The sequence below is a fragment of the Leptonotus elevatus genome, chromosome 5 (assembly GCF_054856555.1).
Source record: "Leptonotus elevatus isolate MCC_2025b chromosome 5, RoL_Lele_1.0, whole genome shotgun sequence".
Lineage (NCBI taxonomy): Eukaryota > Metazoa > Chordata > Actinopteri > Syngnathiformes > Syngnathidae > Leptonotus > Leptonotus elevatus.
The window spans coordinates 13,179,478-13,206,702 of record NC_141243.1 but is presented as its reverse complement, the minus strand read 5'-3'; the positions used below and the strand labels follow the sequence as shown (position 1 = coordinate 13,206,702).

At 40.0% G+C, this 27,225-nt stretch overlaps 1 protein-coding gene across 3 annotated transcripts in view; it reads right to left on the bottom strand.

The window, feature by feature from the left end:
* Positions 1–2,530: 2,530 nt before the first annotated feature.
* The window catches only part of ntrk2a (neurotrophic tyrosine kinase, receptor, type 2a), a 72,318-nt gene continuing 47,623 nt past the window's right edge, over positions 2,531–27,225 (bottom strand). For 2 of the 3 annotated variants that reach the window (XM_086076129.1, XM_086076127.1), the window contains exons 15-19: positions 20,032–20,204; positions 19,790–19,945; positions 18,713–18,803; positions 7,031–7,189; positions 2,531–4,608 (exon numbers count right to left, since the gene is read on the bottom strand). In XM_086076129.1, coding sequence (XP_085932255.1) covers positions 4,423–4,608; positions 7,031–7,189; positions 18,713–18,803; positions 19,790–19,945; positions 20,032–20,204 — 765 coding nt within the window. In that variant the 3' untranslated portion in view covers positions 2,531–4,422. The remainder of the gene's footprint in view (positions 4,609–7,030; positions 7,190–18,712; positions 18,804–19,789; positions 19,946–20,031; positions 20,205–27,225) is intronic. The other variant, XM_086076128.1, reaches the window with a different exon arrangement.

The following is a 27,225-nucleotide window of genomic DNA, read 5'->3' as shown; positions in this document are numbered from 1 at the left end:
TTATTTCCAATCATTAATTTAAAATATATAACAGAGCAACTAATAAAGTGTTAAATTATAGGAACATCTTCCTAGCAATTTTAATGGTACAAATAAATTAACCAATGATTTAATAAGATAAATGAATTAAAAATAATACTACAGCACATTTTTTTATCCTCACTAATCACTTCCTGGCTTACAACTCCTTTTTTTTTTTTTATAGCACTATAATTATTATGATACTGTTTTGCGCTGTTCACACTTTTCTCATTTGGTGCCCTCTCAAAACTTTGCTGATGTTGCATTTCTAATAACTTCCAATCAAATCATCACAAGACAAATAACAACAAAAGGGAGTATCGTGAACACCCACCTATTTGTCATGTCATGGTTTTTTTCCCCAGTGGAACCAATCCTCAGCTGTTTGCTGAAAAGTTCACATGATTCGTTCGTAACTGCCCAAGTCAGTTTGAACTTACTGTTACGATATCAATAAAATGTGCCATCCGCTTGGGTGCTATGCTACTAGGCTAGCGAAAAGTGTCTTTTCATGTACATGCTTAAAAAAAATCATCTTCATGCCATCCATTTTTAAGGGTAATTTAAAATGATAATAATTTGTTTCGCAATTATAAACCTTTTTAGGATTGCGTCAAATATTGGTTTTAGCCCTCTGTAACATGACAAAAAGACCAAAAGAACAAATCCTTTGCCCACTGCTGATGTGTAGTGAGTGTGCTGCGACATGATGGATGCTCACTCTGCCCCCGACTCCCCGAGGACGCCACTATCCCCCTGTGACGCCGCACCCTTAGTGCTCCGCCCCTCCTTCATGCCTCCAACCTTTTCCTCCCACCCACTCTCCATTCCCCCACCTCATCTCCTCATCCCTCTCCGTCGTCCTTTCCCCCTTTTCCCCCTGCGCCATAAAACAATAAGTCTTGAATGTCTGCGAGGAGGCCCGCGCTAATGGAGCCCATTAGGCCCCCGTAATGAAATATACATTACACCATTACAGGGGACTGCAGCGCTCAAATGATAAAACATGCACAATTCAATTTCCTCCTCGGACCGTCGTGAGTGTCTTTCAGCGAGTGTGTGTGTCAAGATGGAGAAACAGCGGGAGGAGGTAAACAGTTTGTGTAACACACACACACACACGCTCACACTTATGAAGCATGTCTGAGTGCTAAGAGGCTTGAGCATTTAATAGAGTTGACCAGAAAAACCGCACCTGCCACATCTCTGACCTCACATCTGACAACGTACAGAGGGTGCGGGGAAGCTTTGTAAAGAAAGTAAAACAGAAATAGGACATGTATTTAAAGGGGAAGTCAACCATAACTCATTCACTCCCAGCCATTTTCACTGAAGCAATCCCCTTCGCTCCCGGCTTTTGACTGATTTTGCAAGGCCCACATAATATTGTGTTCTATTGCTATAAAAAAAAACATGGAACCTTCCAAGAGAAAGATTAGAGTCTCTTCTTTCATCAGGAAATAAAGTATATTTGTATCTGTTTTCCGTTTTGCAGCAATTAGCATTAGAATATAGCTAAGTTTCATCGATATTCACATACCTGTTGAAAACACTGGCAAAAAGAGCTTGTCGCAACATGGCTCTGGTTGATCACTTATACTCTGCTGCCCGTTTTTGTAATTACTACCATTGCTTCTCTGCAGTTCAGAGGCTGCATCAAAGCCTTCTGTATGCTCTAGCACAAAAAAAAAAAAAACATTGAAAAACGTATAAACACGTCTTTGGGACAGTTTTTGGGAGCAAGTGAGTTAAACTTTTCTTGACAATAATATGTTATATGTGACCTCACTAATCTCATATCCTGATTAATATTACATTTGTGGAATATGAGTTATGCAGCAAAATACAGCAATTTTTATCTATCTCAGCCCCGGTCATCACAGTTGCTCAGGACTCAGGCAATGACCAACCACAGCTCACCTGTTTTCTGAAGCTGAGATGTGATTGGTTGTTACCTGAGACCTGAGCAACTGTGATGTCATTTTTACTCGACAGCAAGTGGCAAAATTGAGGAAAGCTGCTGTTTTTTGCTGCTTAACTCATATTCCACTAAGACAATATTAATCAGAATAACACATTTAAATCAGTGGGGCTGCATAACACACATTATTGTCAAGATTTCTTTGGGGGGGGGGGGGTTGACACCCCCTTTAAATCAAAAAAATATTTAAAATCTATGAAAGAGTTCATCTATAATTGTGCTACCACTTAGCAAACCTATGCTGCTATATGAGTTGCCATAGAGATGGCGAATCCACATGAATGAGAGGGATCTAGGGCACATTTTGAAGTTTGCAAAAAAAAAAAAAACATTTACAGATGGATGGAAAATGAATGGAATGAGGTTCCCCAGGCTGGCAAAGTTAGCACGTCCTCTTAAAGTTGGTCCATTTTAGCTACTTCACTCGACTCCCCAGTTTGATTTCACATGTTAACAAGTGCAAATTTACAAGGGAGAATATCAGCAGTAAAAGTTTAGCACTGAGCCTCAGGTGATACTTTGTTTGCCCCCCCCCCCCCCCCCCACACACACATTTAATTGTTAAGAGGCCAAATTAACGAGAAGTTCAATGGAAATATATGCCCTATTCCCTATAATGTGCATTATCATATATTAGGAACAGTTCCTCTGAGGCTTTGTATTTAGAATTGGTTCCCAACCCCTGATCAAAAACTTTGCCCAGCTTCAAGCTCCCCACATCTACAATGACCCATTTGACCCGGACGGCCATGAACGTGGCCACGTCAATCAATCGACAGAAGGGAAGCATCTGTTACTTGTGAACGTGTGGCTGGGGGAGGCTTTGGGTGCTCATCATGTTACCAATATTAAAAACGGGTAACAACACCATGTGCATAGCAAGCAACGCAGTTCCATCAAAAATTTAATTCCATCATAAATCTATTCTATTCAAGCTTGCCCTATATTGGAAACGGGAACAGGAGTGAAGTAGGATGCATTGTTAGTAAAAAAAAAAAAAATCAAGATAAATATTATGAGACAAGATTGTAGGCTGGCAGGAAATGAATGGAGTGTGGTTCCCCGGGCCAGCCAATATAGCGCACTGTTTCGTCTGCACTGCCTCTTTGTTTTTAGCGATTTGACTTCTTTCACACCTCAACGAGCTCTTACTCGATCAAGAAGAGTCCAAAGTGAGTAGTTTAGCTCTGAGCCTCAGGTTCCTATTCTCTCTGTTCTGCCTTCTAACTGATGGTTCACGGCTGAAGTTTTGCATAGAACTTCATCTTGGATTGATATTTCAGTGTCATTTCTTCAAGAAATTCTGATTTCATTCAAATAACAAAAAGGACAAATAAATATAATAAATACAAATAAAATATTTAACAAATGTAGACAAAACTATTTTAATATTATTAATTATTAATATATTAAATGGATGGCCCAATACCAACCAGGTATCGGTATCAGGTCGAAACCAGGCCTTAGTTCAAAGTATCGGTACTCGAGACAGTGACTGATACCTGTATCGTCGTGGCCGTTTTATGATTATAAATTAATTTCATGCAATTTAAAGGAAAATGCTAAATTGGGATATACAGGTCTTTCTTTCAAATTATCCGTCATTGTTTTTTTGGGGGGGTGGGGTTATGTATCAAAAGTACTAGTAGTGGTACTTGGAACCAGTATTGGTGACCCATTTTTGGGAATTTGATGGATATATGGTCATTTTCTGGCTATTTTCGGCCATTTTTTCTGCCTTCTTTGCTACCAATTTTCTGACATTTTGGGCAATTTTGTGGACATTTTATTGCTATTTTCTCAAGAGATTATTCATACGATTATCGTTTTGAAAAAAAGGTGGCATCGATCATCCTACTTGCCAATTTGTTTGTCAAAATTAAATTAAATACATAAAACCTATATACAATTCAAAATATTAACACCGTTTTTTTTATATTAATATTCAATAAATAAAAAATAGTTACTTTGCCAATATCCAATCAAGGAATTTTTGTCCATCGAGGGCTGACATTGAACGACGAAATGGTGTTGGTGAATGTGTGTGTGCGTGCGTGTGAGCGCGTGCGCGTGTGCGTGTAGGAGGGCTAATTAAGGGAGGGGAGGCGGTGAGGTGTCATTCGGGCTCAATATCGCATGGAGCCAACTCCTCACCAAAAAAAGCAACCATCATACAGTCTCATATTTACATGGAAAAGCTCCAACAAGCGTTCCCTGTTGAAATGAGTCATTCTGTGAAGTCCAGCAAAGCGTTCCAAAAGGAGCTTTTCCTTCTTTTTCAGAAAGATGAGAAGGGGGGAAAAGGGGACAGGAGGCGTTTGGGGGGGATTATTCTTTTTTCCTTTCTTTTTTTTTTTCGGATTGCCTTTCAAAGTTGTTTTCACATCCTGCACAGCGACACCGTGCGCTCTCCTCCGCGTTCATCCCAGAATGTCCAGGTAGACGGGCGAGGCTTTGGCCAGGTTGAGGAGCAGGCCGTGGATCTCCTTGATGTTGAGTCTCATGTGGGGCTCCCTCTGCCAGCAGCCCAGCATAAGGTCGTAGACCTCTTTGGGGCAGGTCCTGGGGCGCTGCAGCACCCTGCCCTGGGTGATGCACTCGATCACCTACGGAGAGCGGGGGGTGGGGGGGTGGGGGGCACACAAACATGGGAGGTGAACTCTCGCCGAAGGTGATGGAGTAATCGGCTTCACCTCGCGGCACAGGAACGGCGTAAAAAACAAAAAGAAGAAATAAAGGCAGCTTCCATGAATTATTAACCCGCGTGATGAAGTCGGACGCAATCGGAACTGACAAGCGCACGGATCCGACGTCGCTTCTCGGCGCCAGTACCAGATTAGAAAATCTTCAAAGATGCTTTGAAATCAGAAACGTTATTCGCTACAGCTACACCGTCGAATTCAAGAGACGTGTCAAACAACCAATGAATACTGCAACTCCCTGTCAATCAAAAAATGAGCATTACTGTTCTTGCAAAGTCAACATTTTCGATACCGTTTTTTTTTAAAATTAATTAAAAATAAGGGGCGTCAGAGAATTAAAATTTTTAATTGTAATTAATCGCATGACTTCAATAGTTAACTCACGATTAACCACAAATTTAATGTCTGTTCTAAATGTACAATAAAAAAAATCTAGGTTTTCATACTCTTAACAAAAGTGGGGAAAAATGTGAAACGAATAGAAATAGTTCAAATGAATTTTTGACGTCTATAGCCGTCAATGGCAGTGAATGAGTTCATCTTGAATTTTCCGTTTAAAGCATTTGAGACTTACAGCCATGTATATGTCAGCAGCTCCTAAACTTTAATGGAGTGCGTGTTGCATGTTATGTTCACAATTTTTCAAGCTCAATATGATAAGTATTTGCTTTTGCTGACTTCAAATGTTAATTTGCAAGCAAATAAACAAATAAATAAATAAATATGACAATGCGCCTGATGTGTTGTCAATTGACTATTGTTGCAAACAATCGTTCGATAACCCCCACACAATCTCATCGCTTCCTGTGCAGATCCCTTTCAGGTCAGGAGTTGAAAGAGATGGATATAAAAGGGAAGGTGGAGGCCGAAAGGTTCAACGCGGATGTAACCCGAGCGACTTGGAAGGGCAGGAAAAAATGACTTGAGAGGTCAGAAATGTAGAAGACCAGGCTGAAGGGCTCGAGATGGCAACCTTTCCCCGGAACTGGGTCAAGGCCCAAGAAAAGGGAGATTTGCACATCCTATTAAAAATTCAAAAGACTCTCAATATGTGGTCATAAACTGAGCGTGTAAGCTTTTCAGATGTCATCTTCAAATGGCCTCTCCAAGTCAAATGGTTACCACAAAGAAAAGCAAATGAATCCAAAATGGAAACAGGCAATTCTACAAAAGCACTGTTATTACATTTACATTGGATTATTTTTGTTAGAGCGAGAGAGTGATAGAAAGAGTGAGCAAATCAGACCACGGCATACGTTAAATGCACCAATGTAAGATGGTCAACATGTAATTTATTTAGTAGGAAATTGTACAAATGCATAATTATTCAACTCAAATTGGACTATAAGCATATGTGTGCCTGTATGAGCTAATTTAAAAAAAAAAGTTTAAAGACTAGGATTTGCCAAGTAGGCTAATCAACTAATTGTATCTTGTCTATATACATTTTTAAAAATGTATTTATTTATTTGTTTTTACAAAAATGCTCTTACCTCATGTAACTAAATCACAATAATTTCTAGAAATTAAAGCTTTTATGTGTTAGAATAGAATTATTTTGCAGAAACATTGGCATAAGTGCCCCAGCGAGCGTTGCCAAGGCAACCGAAGAACATTTCTACATTTATTCTAGGGGTGTGCCAAAAAAATCGATTCTCATAAGAATCGCGATTCTCATTTAGTACATTTCAAAATCGATTTTATTAAAATTATTTCATACTGCCTTGCCTTTGTTTGTGTGTGTCTTTATTGGGAGCGCTGTTCAAGTTGTACCCGATTTGGCCACTTAGGGGCAGTGTGGTTCCACGCGGTCTGATACACTGTTAAGTTGTAGCCTCATTTGAGAGTGGAAGGAGAAAAAGTCCCGATCAAGTTATTCCAATAAAAGTTGTTTTTTTTGCAGCGTGGAGCCGTTCTTTTGAGTGATAAAAGTGCAGCGAGTAGCGCGCTAATTAGCATTAGCGAGTCAGACTGGAGTAGATCATGACGATTCTTTGCACATTTATAAATTGAAGCAAAAATCATTGTCAATCAAATCCTTTTGAATCAGAAATCGCTCTTAACCGAAAATCGATCCTGAATCGAATCGTGGACCCAAAAATCGTAATCGAATCTTATCGTGAGACATTCAAAGATTCCCACCCCTAATTTATTCACATCATCAAAGCTATCGGGGTTTAGTTTGGGGATATTATTCTGTTAATATCCATCAGCTTCTCCGATCAACCATCAAAATACGTCCACTGTGGACTAATTCCAGTTCATTACTTATGGTCTATTATATTCCGACTTAATTCTGTCCACAGAAGAGTGCGCCGTGCCGTACCTCATTATTGGAGAGCTGGTACCAGGGTTGCTTGCCGTAGGTGAAGATCTCCCACAGGACCACACCCAGACTCCATACATCGCTCTCCGTGGTGAACTTCCTGTACATGATGCTCTCGGGGGGCATCCAGCGGATCGGCAACATGGTGTGACCTCCCACCTGAGGGCCCACGCACACACACACACACACACACAAGGCAAGGGTATGATGAGATGCGGAGGAAACAGCATGCAGATTGAGAGAGTTTGCAAATAACATTTGCACAAATGTGAATATATCAACTGGATGAGTGCATTTTCAACAAGGCTGCAATTGCTTCACTCCTCCAAAGTGCTTATTGACACTTACAAGTAAGTGGAATTTGATGGTCTTTGCGATTATTGCAAACCTGGCACCGGATCCAAATCAAACTTTCGTACATTTCAGCCAAGCTCACAACTTTGTTTCTTGTGTGTTGCCCAATAATGATAATAATAAAATCAGTGAACCGACATTTATTGTGCGAGATACAGTATGTTCCAGGTCCACCCACGATAGGTGAAAAGTCACGATATGGAAAAAAAACATCTAGAATCAGAATGGAACAGTACGATCATCATTATTTTCTCTATTGGGGTGTCATTAAAATGAATATAAAATAAATATAAAATGAGCTTATTGAATGCCATTGACGGCTATAGACGTGAAAAATTCATTTGAACTATTTCTATTAGTTTTAATTTTTTTCCCACTTTTGTTAACAAGAGTGTGAAAACCTGGATTTTTTTCATTGAACATTTAGAACAGATATAAAATTTGTGATTAATTGTGAGTTAACTAGTGAAGTCATGCGATCAATTCCATTTAAAATTGTAATCGCCTGACGCCCCTAATTTTTAATAATCTTTTCTTTTCTTTTTTTAAATTGCGTCAGGTGATTACTTTTTTAAATTGTAATTAATCACATGACTTCAATAATTAACTCACAATTAATCAATACTTTTATATCTGTTGTAAATTTTGTTTTTTGGTTTTCATACCCTTATTAACAAAAGTGGAAAAAGTGTTAAACTAATAGAAATAGTTCAAATGAATTTTTGACGTCTATAGCCGTCAATGGCAGTGAATGAGTTATATATAAAGAAACAACATGGTGTATTTGCTAGAAAAAGTTAGTTTTTATACAGTTCTGTCTGCTTTGCATGTTGCAATTTGGCATGTGGCGGCCATTTTGGGTTAGCGTCAGTGATCGGGTGTGAGCTTAAGGACATCAATTTATTAAAAAGAAAACAATATTGTATGTTTGAAATGCACTATTTTTAAGTAATATCTACTGTACTAATTTAAATGAGCCTATGCAGGGTTAAATGTTGTCACAAGTATACAAATATGTTTAAACGTGACTATTTTCTAGCAACATTAGCATAATACATTTTGAAGGAAAGTGAACAAAATACATTTGGTACTTAGTCATAAATTGCACAAAATTATGAATATTTTTTGGGCAACATAAGCATAAGTTAGCATGTTTTTCCTGTATCTCCACATTTTGATGATTTATCATAATAGATTTTTCTGTTATCTCTTAAATGTCCTGATAAAAGTAAATCACAAAATAACCAATTCGAAATTTCAAATTGTTTATCAACATCATATTTATAGCTAATTGCCTGAAGTGTCCTTTAAAAAAACATATTTCTGCAAAGACACACGCCGCACTAAAAATAAAGCAGTCACTTAACGAAGCGAGTGTCAACAACATTTACTGCGAAGCAAATGTTTTGAGTAGATGATTGATAATAAAAGTATATTTCAATGAACCGAGTGAAAAACGGTCGGTTAAATTTGCCATGAAATATTCAAAATGATAGTTGGCAGTATGCGTGCGTGTGCCGAAGCAAAGTATTTGCGTCGGTAGCAGTTTAATTAGGCTGTCCCAGGTTAGCAGAGTAAATAATGCAATTATGATTTATTGTCTCCGGCGACATCCAACCGCAGCGTCAGCAAGCCGAGAGCAGCAATCAGCCGCTAATCGCAAACTCGGAGAGACTTTTGCTCTTTTCATTAAACTCTAATCACAAACGAGCCTTCGGAGAACATCTTTGCTCTGTGAGAACACAGAAGCAGTTATGATGGCCTTAATAATTACCTTCACGTGGGTTCATTGTGTAGAATTGATTGTTAAATAATCCCTGATTCATCACCAAACGAGGAAGTTGAGTGTATCGTAATTATTCAAAATGGCACAAAGTACGTATGTGTTTCTATCATTCGAGGTACTTGTGAGCTGGAACGTATCCCAACTGACTGGATTAGCGAAGAACGCCTGGAACGGCAGCCAGCCAATCACAGGGCGCTTTTGTTATGTGGAAACGTCAAACATGTTTCAGAAGCATTAGCATACCGTAAGCCACCCCGTGCGTCAAATATTCAAAACAAAAATATATGAAAACATTCTGCCTCTTCGCCATCTCTCTCTCTCTCTCTCCTTCTCCATCTCTCTCTTTCCTTTCTCTCTCCCCTTCTCTCCCCCTCCCCCTCTCTCTTCCTCTCTCTCTCTCTCTCACACTTTTTTCTCTTCCTCTCTCTCTCCCTTCTCCCTCCCTCCCACTCTCTCTCTTTCCTTTCTCTCTCCCCCTCACCCCCTCTCCCCCTTCTCTCTCTTTCCCTTCTGTCTCCCCGTCTCTCTCTCCCCCTTCTCCCCCTCACTCCCTCACCCCTCTCTCTCTCCCTCTTCCCCCTCTTTTTTTTCTTCCTCTCTCCCTCTCTCTCTCTCTCTCTGTCTCTCTCAATCTTTCTAATTTGCTCTCCCTCCCTCCCTCTCTCCCTCCATCCCTCCCTCCCTCCATCCCAGTCTCTCTCTCTCTCCCCTCTCCCTCCCACTCTCTCCCCCGTCTCTCCCACTCCCCCTTTGCCCCTCTCTCTCTTCCTCTCTCTCTCTCCCCTTTCCCTCCCTCCCACTCTCTGTCTTTCCTTTCTCTCTCCCCCTCACCCCCTCTCCTTCCCCTTTTCGCTCCCCATCTCTCTCTCCCATTCTCCCCCTCACTCCCTCACCCCTCTCTCTCTTCATCTCTATCCCCTCTCTTTTTTTCTTCCTCTCTCACTCTCTCTCTGTCTCAATCTTTCTAATTTGCTCTCCCGTCCTCCCTCCATCCCTCCATCCCAGTCTCTCTCTCTGTTTCTCTTTCTAATTTGCTCTCCCTCCCTCCCTCCATTCCAGTCTCTCTCTCTCTCCCCCCTCTCCCTCCCACTCTCTCTCTGTTTCATTTCTCTCTCCCCATCTCTCTCTCCCCCCTTTCCCCCCTCTCTCTCTCCCCTCTCCCTCCCACTCTCTCTCTTTCCTTTCTCTCTCTCCCTGTCTCTCCCTCCCTCTCTCTCTCTCTCTGTCTCTCTTTCTAATTTGCTCTCCCTGCCTCCCTCCATCCCAGTCACTCTCTCTCCCGCTCTTCTATCCCCCTCTTCCCCTCTCTCTCTCTCTCTCTCTCTCTCTCTCTCTCCCTGTGTAAAATTGTGACGTGATGGTAGTGGTATAGAGTTGGAAATGAAATGCTAAATGGAAAAAAGTGGAGCTCCAGTTTCAAAGCACACACGGTGAAGCAGCATTTAGCTGTTATGCTGCACACAAATGGAATAAGAACAGTGAAGTGAAGTCAGCCCCAAGTATAAATAGCTTTTAAGACAGGTTAAAAACTATGATTTCCCTCCCATACACTCTAAAAGCAGTTAAACAGTCAAAAGTAACCCAATTATGGATAAAAAAAATGGACCGATCCACTTCATGGGTCAATTTGACCCAACTTTCTGTTTTGTTTTATACAAAATGACCCCATTTTTGGACACAAGTAAAGGATCTGACCAATATTTACGAGTTGTTTAAAACTAAAAGACACATTTATTGACTCAAAGTAGAGGATCGGTCCATTTTTGACCCATAGTTAGGTTATTTTTGACCCAACTGTTTTTAGAGTGTACCTTTGATTATTTTTTTTAAATCAACTTCACAATATGTTTTTTTCTATTTATATGTAAATCTGTGGTTTGTAAACGCATATATAAATTAAATAGCCTTGCCTGATTAGAGATTGAGTCATATTATGAACTCTCCGTGTTATTTAGCCTAATCACACAGACAGTATTAAACAGTTTATTTATTTTAGTGTGCGCTATATGAAGACGAAGCTCGAGTCTTTCTTCTTCAACCGACGCAAAAGCGAATTAAACCTGGTCTCGTATCAGGCGTCTCCTCCATCGCTCTCGGCGAACATGAATCTCGCCGGCGATCCTCGCTCCGTCGCGTCCCGCCGATAGGACAGTCCATTTTCCGAGCTTTATGTCCGTTATTAATGGCCTGCGCGCCGCACTTGGCCCGTTTCTGTGCTAGTCAGCGGCTTATTTAATGGCGTCATAAAATGTGGACGGTCACATAGATAGCCATCAGGTTCTGCCTCCATCTCTGGAGTGCTAAAGTCTTCACAAGCAAACCTTTCTTCTTCTTCTCTTGTCAAGTCCGCTTTTGCTTGTTTTTTTTTCTCATCTTAATGTGGAACTTCTTCTTTTTTTCTCCGCTTTGTTGGTTTACTTCTGCAGTCAGTCTAGATTGTACGCCAGCCAGCGCGAATGTAATATACTGAAACCATCTTGAATATATTGTTCTATTGTATGTTACATGGCGGAGCACAAACGTGCTGCATTTATTCTCTTGCTCTCGTTCTCAAACATCATTTATTCACTTACGTGTTTCGGCCTGGTCATACCCATTAGATGTTTTGTTTTATTCATCATGGCTGATCATTTTCCCTGAAGGTCTGAAATATTAATAGCTCAAGTGCTCGGCCACCTCTTTTGAATGTTTGTTACGCCTGCGTCTGGTTTCGATGTTTGTTTGTATGTTACCAGCATCTCAAAAATGGACTGAGCTGATTTCCAGTCAACTTGGAGGAAGGGCGTGGCACGGAGGAAGAAACCATTAGACTTTGGTGCCCTTCCAGTACTTTTTTTTTTTTTTAATGCATTAAACATTACCAGCAAAACTCCAACGTAATAGAAGACAGTAACGACGTCACCAAGGATAAATCTTTCAGTCTTGGTCTGAGGTGTGAGTATTATGATGATTTTTTTACAAGGGAAAATTGCAAAATTTGCTTTTATTCTATTTTTATTTTTATATAATTATTAACTCATTCACTGCCATTGACGGCTATAGACGTCAAAATGTAATTTTATCTATTTGTATTACTTTAAAAAAAAATCCACTTTTGTTAGCAAGAGTATGAAAACCTAGAATTGTTTGATTGTACATTTAGATCAGATATAACATTTGTGATTAATTGTGAGTTAACAAGTGAAGTCATGCAATTAATTATGATTACAAATTTTAACCGCCTGACGCCCCAAATTTTTAACGTTTTCTTCTTCTTTTTTTTTATTCATTCATTGCCATTGACGGCTATAGACGTCAAGAATTCATTTAAACTATTTCTATTAGTTGAATTTTTTTTCCACTTTTGTTAACAAGAGTATGAAAACCTAGATAATTTTTTTATTGGTACATTTAGAACAGATATAGAATTTATGATTAATCATGAGTTAACTAGTGAAGTCATGCGATTAATTACCATTAAAAATGCCGCCCCTAATTTTTAATAATCTTTTCTTTTCTTTTTTTTAATGAATTTATGGCAGTGAATGAGTTAACAATATTTTATTTTATTTATGGTAATATTCTTTACAATAATATGTTCGATCACTAGCCTAAACACGGCATTCTGGTTAATATTGCGTTTTTGGAATATGAATTCAGCAGCAAACTCCATCACAGGGGGCGGCCATTTTGTCTCTTACTGTCAAGTCAGAATGACATCACAGTTGCTCAGGGCTCATGTAACAACCAATCAGGGCTCACCTGTTTTCTGAGTTTGGTCATGTCACGTTCGCAAGCTGAGCCGTGAATGGTCGTTACCTGAGCCTTGAGCAACTGTGATGTCATCTTCAGTGGCCAGCAAGTGACAAAATGGCCTCCCCTTGAGATGGATAAAAATGGGTGGATTGTGCTGTATTTGCAATACATAATTATTCAAAACAAAAAACATTTTAATTAACTATAGAATGGTAAACATTAAACAAAACACACAGCTTAGGTTTCTCTCAGTGAACCGACCCTGTTCCAAGCTGTTGTTGGCAGTTATTTTCCTTCCTTTATTCTAAAATGCAAAACACTAATTAAAAATTTGTCAACCATAGCAATGTTGTTTACTGTATCTGTAGAATTTTTCAGACATTAGAAGAGCAGATTGAGGGATTAAGTGTCATTTTGAAGGATAATAAAGACTTAAGTATGCCTTAATTATGGAAAATCTAATCAGGATCCACAGACACATTGTTTACTAATGTGTGTTGCATTTAGGTTCATCTTCAAGTGTTGTACATTGGAAACACTTAGGGTGTCAAAGTCTATTCTGCATTTAGTAGGGGTGTAACGCTACTTAAATTTCATCCGTTTTTGCAAAAGAACATTTGGTTTGGTACAGCGGTGTATGTAGCGGCAGACAGAACGTATTCATTATGGGAAGTGAAACTGCCTCCTTCTCGAGCTACTCTGGAAACAAATGGCGTGCAGCTCAATCTCTGCTTAGCGGATAGCGTGGCTAGCGATGTGCTTGTAAAACTCATTCGTGAACGTGAATAGTTGAGCACAAAAAACAAACCAGCGCAGTGGAGATGTAGCTTCACGTCACATTTAAACGGCCTCTCCTGGCTTTTGCTTTCTTTTCCTTATTGCACTGATTTCCAACATTAGTGTGCCGTGTGACATTTAAACAACTTCCCTTAAAAGATCCAAAGATCACAATTTGTTGAGTACAGTTAATGTATCTTTGTTCAACGTACAGTATAGTGATAGTCAGAACCAATAAATGCTCTTCCGCCCGGATAGCAGAAGGTCCATTTAGTCCTGGCTTCCTGTGAGTATCTCGAGATACTCACACCAAGTATACTGTCATTTTAAATGTATGGAGATGAGTGTGTGAGTGTATTTGTGACATTTTTGTTTGGGTTGTTATGGCCTGACATTTGTCTCGCATAAAATATGTGCCTTGGCTCAGTAAAGGTTGGGAAACACTGACTTGCTGCCTGTACCAAATGGGGACTGAACGCAAATAAGACCAATATTTGTACCATACCCTGATTTTTGGTCTACCATTAACACACCCTACCTCTCATTCTCTCTTGCTCTCTCTCTTTCTCTCTCTCTCCCCCTCTCCCTCCCCCACTTTTCTTTCTCTCTCCCCATCTCTCTTTCCCCCTTCTCTCCCCAACCCCTTCTTCCCCTCTTCCCCTCTTTTTCTTAGTCTCTCTCTCTCTATATATTTTTCTCTCTCTCTCCCCTCTCCCTCATTCTTTTTCCTTTCTCTCTCCCTGTATCTCCCCTCCCCCTCTCTTTCTCTTCTTCTCTCTCTCTCTCTTTTTCTTTCTCTCTCCCTCTCATTCCTATCGCTCTCTCTATCTCTCACCCTCCCTCCCTCCACCCCAGTCTCTCTCTCTCGCCCTCTCTCCCCTCTCCCTCTTTCCTTTCTCTCCCCCTCTCTTTCTCTTCCTCTCTCTCTCTTTCTCTCTCTCTCATTCTCATTTGCTCTCTCTTTCTCTCTTGCTCTATCCCTCCCTCCCTCCCTCCCTCCATTCCTCTCTCTCTCTCTCTTTCTCTCCCCTCTATCTTTTGCTCTTTCTCTACCTTTCTCCCTTTTCTCTCTCTCTTTTGCTCTCTCTCTCTTTTTCTCTCTCTCGCACGTGCACATTCTCTCTATCTTTCTCTCCCCCCCTCTCAATTACAGTTACACAGTTGCATGGTCTCTCTGGCATGGCACCTGTGGAAAAATCGCCTCGAGTGCCTCACAGTTCCCCTGATTGAAAATAGCTCACCAGACGTGGGTGTTTAGAGATTTGCATAATTGTGCGTTGTGGGTTGATGCTTGGAGATTTCAATTAGAGTGCGTGTGCAACAACTGACCATTGTGTGTACAGCTTTGACAAAAAGGTGACGTGTTATTGACATCAGAGTGTAAAGAAGGAAAGTCAGAGTCTAATGCAGATAAACGAGTGTTCAGATGTGGCAAATTGGGCCGAGCAATTGGTACTTGAAGTGAAGGTTTTGCAAACTGTGCCAAATCATCGATTGTAAAAACTGTAATCCATCCAATCCATCATTGATCCATCTTTACTGTTACTTCTACCCATCCATCTATATGCAAACATCAGGAGTCGTCTATTTCTAATGCTCCTGTCTCTCCCTCGTCCTCTCCCTCCCTCTCCTCGCCTTCTCGTTTGTCTGTCCCCCAGCCTCATGAATATGCATCTTTACAGCCCGACGGCTGTCTAAGTGTTCCAGGCATGACTAAAGTAAAAAAGGAGGGGTCAAAAACAGCAGTGGAGGAGATTTTTGTCACTCAGTGGTGACCATCCAGAGGCTGGCGTATCCATGGCAACTAGGCTCGTAAAAAAAAAAAAAAAGGCTAGTGGAAAGATGCAGTGTGGGTGGAGCTTAAGTGATAAACTCCACCCACTCCTTGATACACAAGAACCTTAATTGGCCTCTGTGTTGCCACGGTAACAAAAAACTAGTGATTTTTTTTTTCTTCTTAAACGCGCCTGTGCAAATGTGTGTTTCTTTTTCCTCACGAGAAGGAAATAAGTTGCTCTCCTGATGCACTCAATTCATATATTGCAATTACTCTTTCTTAGAGTACTCATGGGGGGAAAAAAATAAAATAATCTTATGTAACTACAGTGGAAGATTAAATACGCAATTATAATGAGAGTAAATCTCCCAATTAAAAACCACCCACGCACAATTATCATACCATAGCTAAAACAGCAAACATAATTAGTTTAAGCTCTGTAAGCATTGTAAAATGTTTGCTTAACACGTGTTGAAGTATTGCCCTGGTGTTAATGCGTCATGTGTCTGACAGCATTGTACGCTCTTCTTCTGCGCTTTTCTCGTACCAATCAGCTTCTTCATTTCGATGCAATTTGTTTGCCTTATGAAAACATAAATAAATAAGAAGGAAAGGGGTCTGTTGTTGCTTTGGAAGAGGCAACACAAGCAAAACAGACGGTTCATTTCAATGCTCATTTTTATGCAGGATGCCGTTAAGGGAGCAAAGCACTTTTTTTAAAGCATTTGTTTTCTTTTTGAATTTGTTTTTGTCATTGTTGAGAATGAATAATATTCTATGATACATCAAACTTTATAGGAAAAATAACTCACACAATAACAATTTAAAGTCATTTTAACAACATAGCACCTTTAACCCAAACTTTCTTCCTTGGATTTTTCTCCTCACCACTTGCCTGTCTCATATCCACACCCACTTGATCGATTCGCAAAAGGATGCTGAGAATAAATCATTTGATTGGCTGAGTCATGCTATGTGGGAGCAGTCGCCACGCATGTGATGTGTCTGCGCATTTTTTATGTGAGCATAAACTGCCAGAAGGTGCTGGTGGTTAAAATTTGACTACCGTATATCCCCCAAAAGTTGTGCTGGTTCAAGTAAGAGTACCGTAAATGAGACTATACTGCAAAGCCTTTAAAACACATAAATAAATACATTGGGAATAAATAAATACATTGGGAATAAATACATAAATAAATAAATAAAAATAAGTAAATAAATGGGAATAAATAAATATATAAATAAATAAATAAATACACGGGAATACATAACCAAACAAACAAATAAATAAATAAATAAATGGGGCTAAATAAATAAATAAATTGGGAGGAAATAAATAAATACAAATAAATAAATGGGAATAAATAAAATGGCAAGGTGAGCCCAAGAATAAAGCAGAGAATCGAGGCATCCAAAACGTCTGCCAGCTTCTTTGTGTAAGCGGATGCTGTGACGTTAAAACAGCCTCGTCAGTCCTACGCCTTTGCTTCTATTTCCTCCCAAATACACACATGCACACACAAACTGAGGTAGGGGGCTGATTCCTTTATGAGTCATCTTGGCTTCTGACGTAAAAGCATGACTGAACAAGCTTACCCACCCACCAACCCACACACACACGACGCACACGCGCATCACATGTCTCCCTGACTCTCCCGGATGCCAAACCACGACAGAATTCTTTCACGTCTTCCCGGGTCGCCATCCTTTTGTGTCATTTGTGACAGATGTCTTCATTTGTTGTATTTTCTTTCTCTGCGGCTGTGTTCTACACTGCCCCCGTCTGATTCTTTATCCTTCCATCACTGACTGCTTTCTCAGCTGCTGTATATTTATTTGTTTCTTGTTTTCATCCCCTCCGGCGTCCAACGCTTTGCCCTCCTTCGCTCTCACTTGCCACTGACCCCCCCCCCCCCCTTACACACACACATACCACCCTCCTCCGCCATCTCCAGCGCCGCTCCAAGCATACTAAACACAAATTCCCTGATTACTTTTCTTCCCGAGAAAACGTTGGATACAACTCAGCGGCTCACCGGCGCTGCCTTTGTGCGTTGCTATGACGACAGCCTCAGCACACTTAGCTCTATTGAAGAGAAGAGGGGATGTGAGGGGAGTAGTGGAACAGGGGGTGGTGGGCGGGGAGATTTGTGGCGATCGGTAGTTTGCCGTCAACAGTGTGCAAAAGAAAGCCAGAGGGGAATCTTCAGATTTGCACATCACCTTTCATTCGGCACAATGCTGAGCTTTGGGACAACATTTAGACTATCTAAAAGAGATTTTTCCACACAGGCTGGCTGTGTAAACTATGCATTCAAGATCTCTTGTTGTTAATGGCACATTCATTTTGCACATTTCATCATGTCAAAAGCTAAAATGTGTGTTTCTGAATTATCTAATTGAAAAGAAATGATTTTTATTATGATCTTGTCATTATTATTTCTCCTCAGACACAGTGTGAACAAATATAAAGAAGACGATACATTTGGCATGCACTTCTGTCAATTCTTCCCCTACCATTGGAGCGAACTGGGCCATGGCCTTTATTAGAGCCAACTTGGGCCAATATTTGAGCACACTGTGATGCAGTGCAATTTGCCGCCACTGAAAACTACAAGCAGGTTTGGTATTAGATTTTTCTTTTTAATTCAAACTATTGTCCTTTATTCATGAAAAATCATTCCCATTTGCACTTTTCTATATGGCGGTAAAAATCTATATGTTTCTGTGGCAAAATATTGTCAACAGCAGGAGTCACAAAGGTGGTAGCCCCCAAAGACCATATGAGTAGCCCGCGGCCTGTTCCAAAAATAGCTCACCCTTGATGGGAAATTGTGATTTTCTACTAAATTTGGAAATTTAAACAATGGAAAAGATTTATAGAAAAATGTATATTGGTACTGATTTGTTTCCAAATTATTGTACTTGAGAAAATGTGTTACTTCAAAAGTTACTTCAATAGCCAATAAGGAGCTCTCAGCTTCAAAAAGGTTGGTGACACCTGATTGATTAAAATATGAATACAGGGAATTCTAAACATTTTTAATGTGGAATGTAAATGATTCATGTTTTTTTCTCATTGTCTTTATCCAACTGCCATAGCATGAGATTAATTTAATACGTCCTACACTCAAACAATGTACCTGCAGTGAAGTCCATCAGTCATGCCAATGCAGTTTGGGGGAGGGGATCAAAGGGGGCCACATGCATCAGTGGTGTGAAAAGTGTAAAAGCAATAAAGTTGGACACATACACCTACCCTGTAGTAGTCAGTGCTGTAGACATCTCTGGACATGCCAAAGTCTCCAATCTTCACCAGCAGGTTCTCGCCCACCAGGCAGTTCCTGTTGGACGGCACACAAAACACGTCAGCCGTGAAACGCCGCATGCCGGCGCACAGTCAGGTATTAATTTGAAGCTTGAAAGTCACTGTGTAACTTTTACATTTGGTTCAACTGCATATTGAGCTGCATTTTATTGATTAGCTATAGCATCCACTTTGAATTCTGGAAACAGCGACACTGAAAATTTTAGAGGACCAGAGAAAGTCATATCATTTATTTCCATCCATCCATTTTCTATACTGCTTATCCTCGTTTTGATGATGTCTTTTTTAAATCAGATTCTAATTTGTTTTATTCAAATTAATATTCTGATTTAATAAATGTTTTTTTTTTTTTTAAATAGGACTGTTTTTCATGATTGTACTAAATTCCACTAAATCTTATGCTTCTTGCAAGCATTGTCAGATCATTGGACGAGATTATAGTAATTATTTACAACAGGACTTGGTGGTACGTGTAATCTTATTTAACAGACAACTTCTAGGATTGAGAATTTTTTTTTGTACCACTACTATGGGCAACGAACGATTTTGATGGTTATTCTAATAGGAAAAGTATTTATGACGAGTACTATCATATCAGGGACTTTTTTGGTAGCTGTTATGAGGAACTTTCTAGCTATATTATAATTTGTAATGATAAGTATTGTATTTATTATTTGCAGTAAATATTGTCACATGTTTTTGGGATTGATTTCCCCATCACGTGACGAAGGTAAAATCCCAGAATACGTTACGTAATACAATAATACCACAAAAAGAAGGCTGGTTCGTGTTGCAATGAGACTATTGGATTTATTGAAATGATTGCCTTGAAAGGCAGGCTGAAATAACATTTCGCTCAATTTTGAGTTTTTAACTGAATTCACTCGCATTTGGTTTGATTTAAATCAAACAACCAAGGTGAGGGTGGACAGTACTTGTCATGGTCTCTTTTATAGTGTGACGCAGATCATGTGTTATATAATCATGAGGTAAGTGACAAACCTGGTGGCCAAGTCGCGGTGCACAAAGTGCTGCGACGCCAAGTAGACCATTCCGGACGCTATCTGCTGTGCGATGTGCAGCATCTGCGACTGAGTCAGCTCTACTGGTCTGGTGGTCTGGCCCTCTGCCATCAGAACTGCATCCGGACCGTGAGCCCTAATAGGGGGCGCATGTGGAGAGGCCTGTTAGCTTTAGCCTGTACTTAAAGTAATGCTGGGGGGGAAAAATGTGAAGATCCTTGCCTGAGGAACTTGTTGAGGTCTCCGTGTTTCATGTACTCAAACACCATGATGAGGGGGTCGCTCTCCACGCACACGCCGTAGAAGGTGACAATGTGCTCGTGCTGAAGGTTGGTCAGCAGCTCGGCCTCGCGATGGAAGTCCTTCCGGGCATTTTCGCTGGCCTCTTTAAGGGTCTGGCACATACAGAAACACACACACACGCACGCACGCACACACGGTGACATTTTATTAAACTGACAAATGGAAAAACATTATGCCACACTACAACGATCAATTAGTCATGTCTGCTGAAAGGGGGGGGGGGGGGGGGATTGCCCTGCCTTGTAAAAGTGAGTTACGGTAAATTAGACCTAGCAAGGATTGATTACGAGGAGAAATTACAGCTGCGAGCGGCGATGAATAGTTGAGAGTTGTGTTCAGTGTCAGTATACAGAAGAAAATTGGAGCATCAGGAACGGAGTTATGCATCTATATATTTCCAGCAGTACAAGTGCCTTAGATTGTTTTCAGAGTAGGACATCCAGCTGTGACTTTGTGTTGTTGTCTGCATGTATGCATGAGTAGCAATCTGACAAAATCGCTAGAACAAACTTGCTTTGAAGCATGCCTTGAATGTTTAAAAACAAAAAAAATATAAAATGGCCGCTTCAACAAAAATGGCAGACTTCCTGTGTTTTTTTTTAGCCTTTTTTTTTTTTTACTCACAATAGAGACGCTGACCAGAATTCACGCTAAGCTAAATAAAACTACCTTCAAAATGATTATTTTCTTGAGCAGGAGTTTTGTGTTTTATTGTGATTCATCAAGTTTTGACGTCATGCTCTGCCCACATGCAGGGACAAAAATAAAGAACTTTCACAAGTTAGTGTTGTCCATCTGTCTCGTACTAAAGATTCAGAATTTTGGTAGCAATTAGACAAAATCTCTCGGGCACGTTTGTCTCTAAAATTGGTCAAAAGGATCCAAAAAATGGCCATGATGCATTATTATGAATCCCACTAGAGTTCTAGGCAGGACACATCTCGTTGCAATCTGCTGCATCCAAGCAGGACTGACATCAGAAGAGAGTTTTGGGTTTTACATGGACTCATCAAACTTTGACACAATACTCTGTCAAAAAAAAAACAACCTCCCATCTGTTTATTATGTTAAAATTTGTTAGCAATTGGACAGAACTGGTTGGACAAGTTCCCCAAAATGACTGCTTCAAACCAAAATAGCCAACTTCCTCTGTCTTTTTGGCAACGGGATTCTTGAAACTGATTTGTGGTTTGTTTTGTTGATTTCTCTAGAAAATAATTTTCAAGCTTATTCTTATGTTGCTAAGCGAAACTGGCTTTGGGGGATGAATGAAAATAAATAAATCAGCAGTCAATCATCAACAGGGTTAGTTTTCATGTTGGGGAAAACCCCCCAACTCAAAATGTTAATTTATTTAGCCTAAGAATAATAACAGTGAAGAGAGAAAGCAATTTTTGGAGGGTGTGCATGCTCTGACCCTCATATTTGCTGATTACATTCCCATCTTCCCTTGAATCCAATCTGTCATCAGCCGGGGTTACATAACGCACGCGTTCGTGACAGAGCGAAAACGTCAAGTCAAAGACGCGAGACACAGGAAATGAAAATGATACGGGCTATGTATGCATCTCATATCCGAGCAGGAAAAATATATGCAATCGCTTTTGCCCTACATGAATAATAAATAGTCTTCCTACTGTAAATGCCATGCATATACGTCCCCCCCTTCCACAAAGAAACAAACACAAGCTCTCGTTACAAATATAGGTCCAGGGCACAAGGACAAGTTGCTAAAAAAGCTCCAGGGAGCGGGGGGAAAAATATGACATGGTGACCCCGTGGCAGCTGGAATGCTGAGATGCCAGAAAATGAGATGGACCATAACCCCGCCCCTCGCTGTTATCAACCAATCGAGAACATTATGGGCTGTAACGCGAGCCGGCGTGACAATGGAGATTATTACCGAACAAAAGATGGAAATACAATATTGAGTTTATATGGGAATATTGAATATCCTTTGAACAGGGGTGTCTAAATTTGCAGGCCGCAGCTTGTTTTTACGTACATGCAGGGCTGGACTGGCCATCAGGCATACAGGGCAGATGCCCGGTGGGCCGACATGTTTTGGGGCCGATACGGTGCTATTTAATTTGTATTTTCCTCTATTTTACCCCAAGCGAGGCAGAAGATCATTAATCAATTTACAATATAAACAGCAAACTGAACTAGCGGGCTAGCCAGTCTAGGTCAAAATGCCAGGGCCGATTTTTTGGTGCCAGTCCGGCACTGCGCATATGCTATATATTATTACTAATACTACATACTAATTAAGGCTTATATCAGTATAATCAGTGTTTTGAAAAATAAAAATAAAAATATCAAACAGTTATTTTTTTCTTCTCAAAATAATTTTACATAACAAACTATCCCAATTATTATTATTTTTTACATAGAAATTAGTTGGGAAATGGCCCGTAAATTGATTATTGATATTTAATAGGGATGTTCGATAGCACTTTTTTCCAGACCGATTCCAGTACGAGTACTCAGCTCTTGAGTAGTCACAGATACCGATACCAAGTTCCGATACCACTAGTACTTTCGCATACATACAATTTCCGGCAAAAAACAATAACAGATCATTTTAAACAAAGACTATATGTCCAAATATAGGATTTGTCCATAAAATGGCATGAAATGAATGGCAATTTTCTGTTCCTCTAATTTCTAATTCCTGATCGGAAAACAGCCACAAAAAGGCAGCTGATACTGGTATCGGCCATCATCACCAATTCTTGATACCATCAAAAAAGCCCGGGTATCGGACCAATAATGATACCTAGAGTAGTCACAGATACCGATACCGCGTACCGATACCACCAAGCAGAGCCTTGCCTAGTTTTGTTGGCTACATCAGTGTTTGTTGGGCAGCAGGTCCTTAAACACAATTGGTCTCTTTCAACAAATGTTTGATAATGAACTTATTTTTTATTTTTTATATATGTGTCAAAATGGGCATTAAAATGTAAGATTCCACTATAAAATAAACACAACACTAAATGTATTAATGTAATAACAACCTCTTTGTTTTTCCAATTGCACCCCACTGGTTTCTTAATTAATATCCAAACCAAGCTCACGTTTCATGATGAGAAATCTTGAACGGCAACTCAGAAACCGCTAATGTGCTTTGCGTTGAGAGCATAAAACATTCATGAAAGTGTAAAACAATGATTTATTTAATAGCGTGGCGTTTGTGTGGTTTTTCTACGGCACATCGGCCCGCTGAGGCCACAGCGATGATGCGGTGAAAAGAGAAACGTGGGATACAAAAATCCGATTTTATGAATTTCCACTGGAGTAAACATTCACTGCTCCTTTAGGGGTCGGCCGCTGATATGATAACCGTGTGAAATGAAAAGTCAAATAAGTCATTCCTGCATGTAGACAATAATAATATACAATGCAATGTTACAGTGGAGACTACGCAGGGAAACAACAATCAAATGTGATGAGTCCCTGAATGCATCGTCTCTGCATAGTGGATACAGTGAATATGGTACAAGTCATGTGCCTGTGCTGCATTTGGCACCCACGACAAATAAAAGCAATCAGCATCCTCGGGCTGGGAGGAATGTAGTGACTCACATTTACATGTGTTGAAGGAAGCATTATTGAAAGTGTTCATGATTGATGAGCCGCAGATGGGGAAGCGCGCGTGTGTGTGTGTGTGTGTGTGTGTGTGTGTGTGTGTGTGCGCGCATGTTGTTAAAGAGTGCCTGTGATCAATGGCACCTCACCGCATACAGTACAATACAGTACGCAAGTCAAACTTGCCTTCGCCTTATGTGCCAGTGGCTGATTGATAGCCGAGCCTTAAGTCGGGATCATTAAGCTCTGCTGGAGTGTGTATGTTATTGTGACAGCGTAGCGTAGCATACGTGGCAGAGTGTTGGGCTAATTACAGCATGCACGGTTTTGCGTACACGAGAGGTGCGAAGTGTTTATTAAAGGGAAAAAAAGGCATCACACATGGGAAGATTATGCAGTAAATGTTAATGTGAAGAATGTGATGAATTTCCTGTCACAACAAAGATTTTAAATCCAGATTAAGTTACACAATAAAAGGGATGTTCAATACCACTTTTTTTCAGACTGATACCAGTATGCGTACTCAATTCTTTAGTCACTGATACTACTCGTAGTTTTGATATATACAACCCCCCTCCCAAAAAAAACAATGACAAATAATTTTAAAGAAAAACTACATAGGCCTATCCCAATATTCCTTAAAATTGCATTCAATTAATAGCAATTTTCTAGTCTTTTAATTTCAAATTTCTAGTTCCTGATGATAAAATGGCTACAAAAGGGCAGCTGTTTTCTTCCTTTTTTTTTTTAACTCTTTGTGAAATACTCTAACATGCCACAAGATGGCACCAAAGCCCTTTCTCAATAGGAAAGCAGTCAATCAATTGGTCCGAAGGGAATATCTTATCACCGATCGGATGTTTCACGTGAATATGTGATAGCATCAGCCAGTTTATTAAAAAACACACACACACACACACACACACACACACACACACACACACACACACACACACACACACACACACACACACACACACACACACACACACACACACACACACACACACACACACACACACACACACACACACACACACACACACACACACACATTTACCGCAATGACTTGTTTTTGGCACCTACACAAGGGAAAATTAAGTTCCTTATTGTTGCTCTCAGTTGTTATCCAGAATGTGATTAAATGGCTAATTAACATGCAACCAGAACAAATAATGCATTTCCTCCAAAGCTTGGGAAGGCCGTGCCCCCAATTAAATGGTATTTAAAAAATAAAAAAAAGTGTTGCTTAATCAACCTTCAGGAAATGGGACTAAGTGGACAATTAGCATAAAATCAGATGAAATCTTTTTTTTTTTTAAATCCCTCAAATAGTGTCTGATAAAAGTCAGGCCCCAATTCTCAACAGGTATGGCATCTACTTTAACACCATGCCCCAATTAATCACTGTGTGTGTTATCCACAAAGAAGATTCATAGTGTTGGTTTACGGCCCTTCCGCTATGTGATTTAAGGTCTAATTAACACAGGGCCAGAACAAATGATACCAAATCTAAAAAAACACCTTCCCAAATAGTGACCGACCCTCTAATAGGGGCCATGCCCCAATTATTTACTGGGTTTATCATAGTAAAAAAAAAAAAAAAAAAAAGCTGTAAAGACCTTTTGGAATGTGACTGAATTGCTAATGAGCATAAAACCAGAACAAATAAAATACAATACTGGATTTTTTCCAATAGACAAACGCTGTGCCCCAATTGCAGCAGGTGCATCATGAAGGAAGAAGTCTTGCTGGAAGGTGACTTCCAGTCTGTAATGGCTAATTAGCATACAACCAGAACAAATGATTTCAAGTACCACATTTCCTCAAATAGAAGCCTTCATTCTAATACACGCTGTGCCCCGATTAATCATTGGGTGAGTCATCCATGGGGGGGGGGGGGGGTGGTGGATGGGGGGCAAAGTTTTCTGGTGGTATTGCTTCAAGCGACCTTCCAGAATATCATTAATTGTCTAGTAGTGGCTTGTTCCTAATAGACAGATAGAACCCTCTGCGGTTGAGTAAATAAATGCCCTCCAGCTATTAAGAATGTTTTATGTGAATTTGCGTATGACGCTCTACTACAAAGACAGTAGAAAAGCTACGAGCGCCTGACTTCACCTTTCAATGTAAAAAAAACAAAAAAACGGCTTATTTGATTGACAATTACGTCTGTTGGTCAAAGCCATTTCATTTATTTCCGACAGCCTCGTTTAACGTTCCATTAGTTGATGCAGCAAAAAGAGAGGAGGAGGATGAAGAGGAGGAAGAGGAACCCTGGTGAGAAATGGTGACTCACAGCATTCCAGCAGAGAGAGGAGGAAGGCGAGTGAGCGAAAACATGTTACATTAACTAATTGAGAAAAAAAAAATCTCAGTGGAAGTCTAATCAATGGACTGACACTAATTATTTATTGATGAATGTACATGAGCGAAGCAGCTGTTTTAAGAGCTCAATATTACCTGTCCAATCCTAGTACTGTACATCAAGGAAATTGTCAGCATGCAAATGAATCAAAATGCCATTAATCCGTTCCAGCACTCCCCCAAAAACATAATTATTTTTTTTTATCTATAAGAATAGCATTGTATTAGGTGTGAAAATTAATTGATTAATCAACAAATAATCAATTATCAAATTGATAATTCTTTGAATAATCGTCTCCAGTTGGTCCAAAATGTTGCTGCTTGCCTCTAAACTGGAGCATTTTAGATACATTTGAAGATTATTTTCTTGGATTTCGAATCTTCAAATAGTTTCACCCCACCTTAACTCCAGGCGCTACTAAGCGGAGGCTCAGAAGGGATCGAACCTTTTCCGTTGCCGTTGCCTCCCTGTGGAATGACCTCCCACTAAATGCTAGACAAGCCTCTCTGTCCATTTGACATGAAACACATATTTATTCTATGGCTTTTGACTCAGCATGAGACTTGGCATTGTTTTAATGTTTTATAGTGTGTGTGGTTTTTTTATGTTACTAATCTACTTTTTAACTGCCTTTGCTTTTGTATGTCTAAACAAACTGAACTTAAAAAACAAAAGTCAAAATAAAATAAAAACCACATTGAATGGAAAAATCCAAAATTACTATAAGCCTGCTCGTGCAGCAAAAGTAATGCAGGTGAAAATGTGAACTGTACATGGCGGGGGTCTCTTACAGGTCATGTATTGTTAATGAGAAGTCTTTCTCAATCAGATTGAGTTTCACTTCCGTGATGGAGAGATGGATGAACGGATAAATCAGGATTTCCAGGGAGGCAAACTGTCTCAATTCGACTCGGAAGTCTGCGGCTTAGGTTCTAATTCGACGGCTTGCTGGCGACAAATTGCCAGCAAGCGAGGAAGTGAACTGGGAGAGCAGACAAATCCTAGTTGGAAAATAAAGGATTCATGTTTTCAAATCGCAGAAGTGGGGTTTGGCATTCACAGATTTGCATATTTGCTTGCAACCTAACCTCCATTACTCCCTGAAAAAAATAACTATTTATTTTGGCAAATTAGTGCCTAGAAAGAAAGTTGAG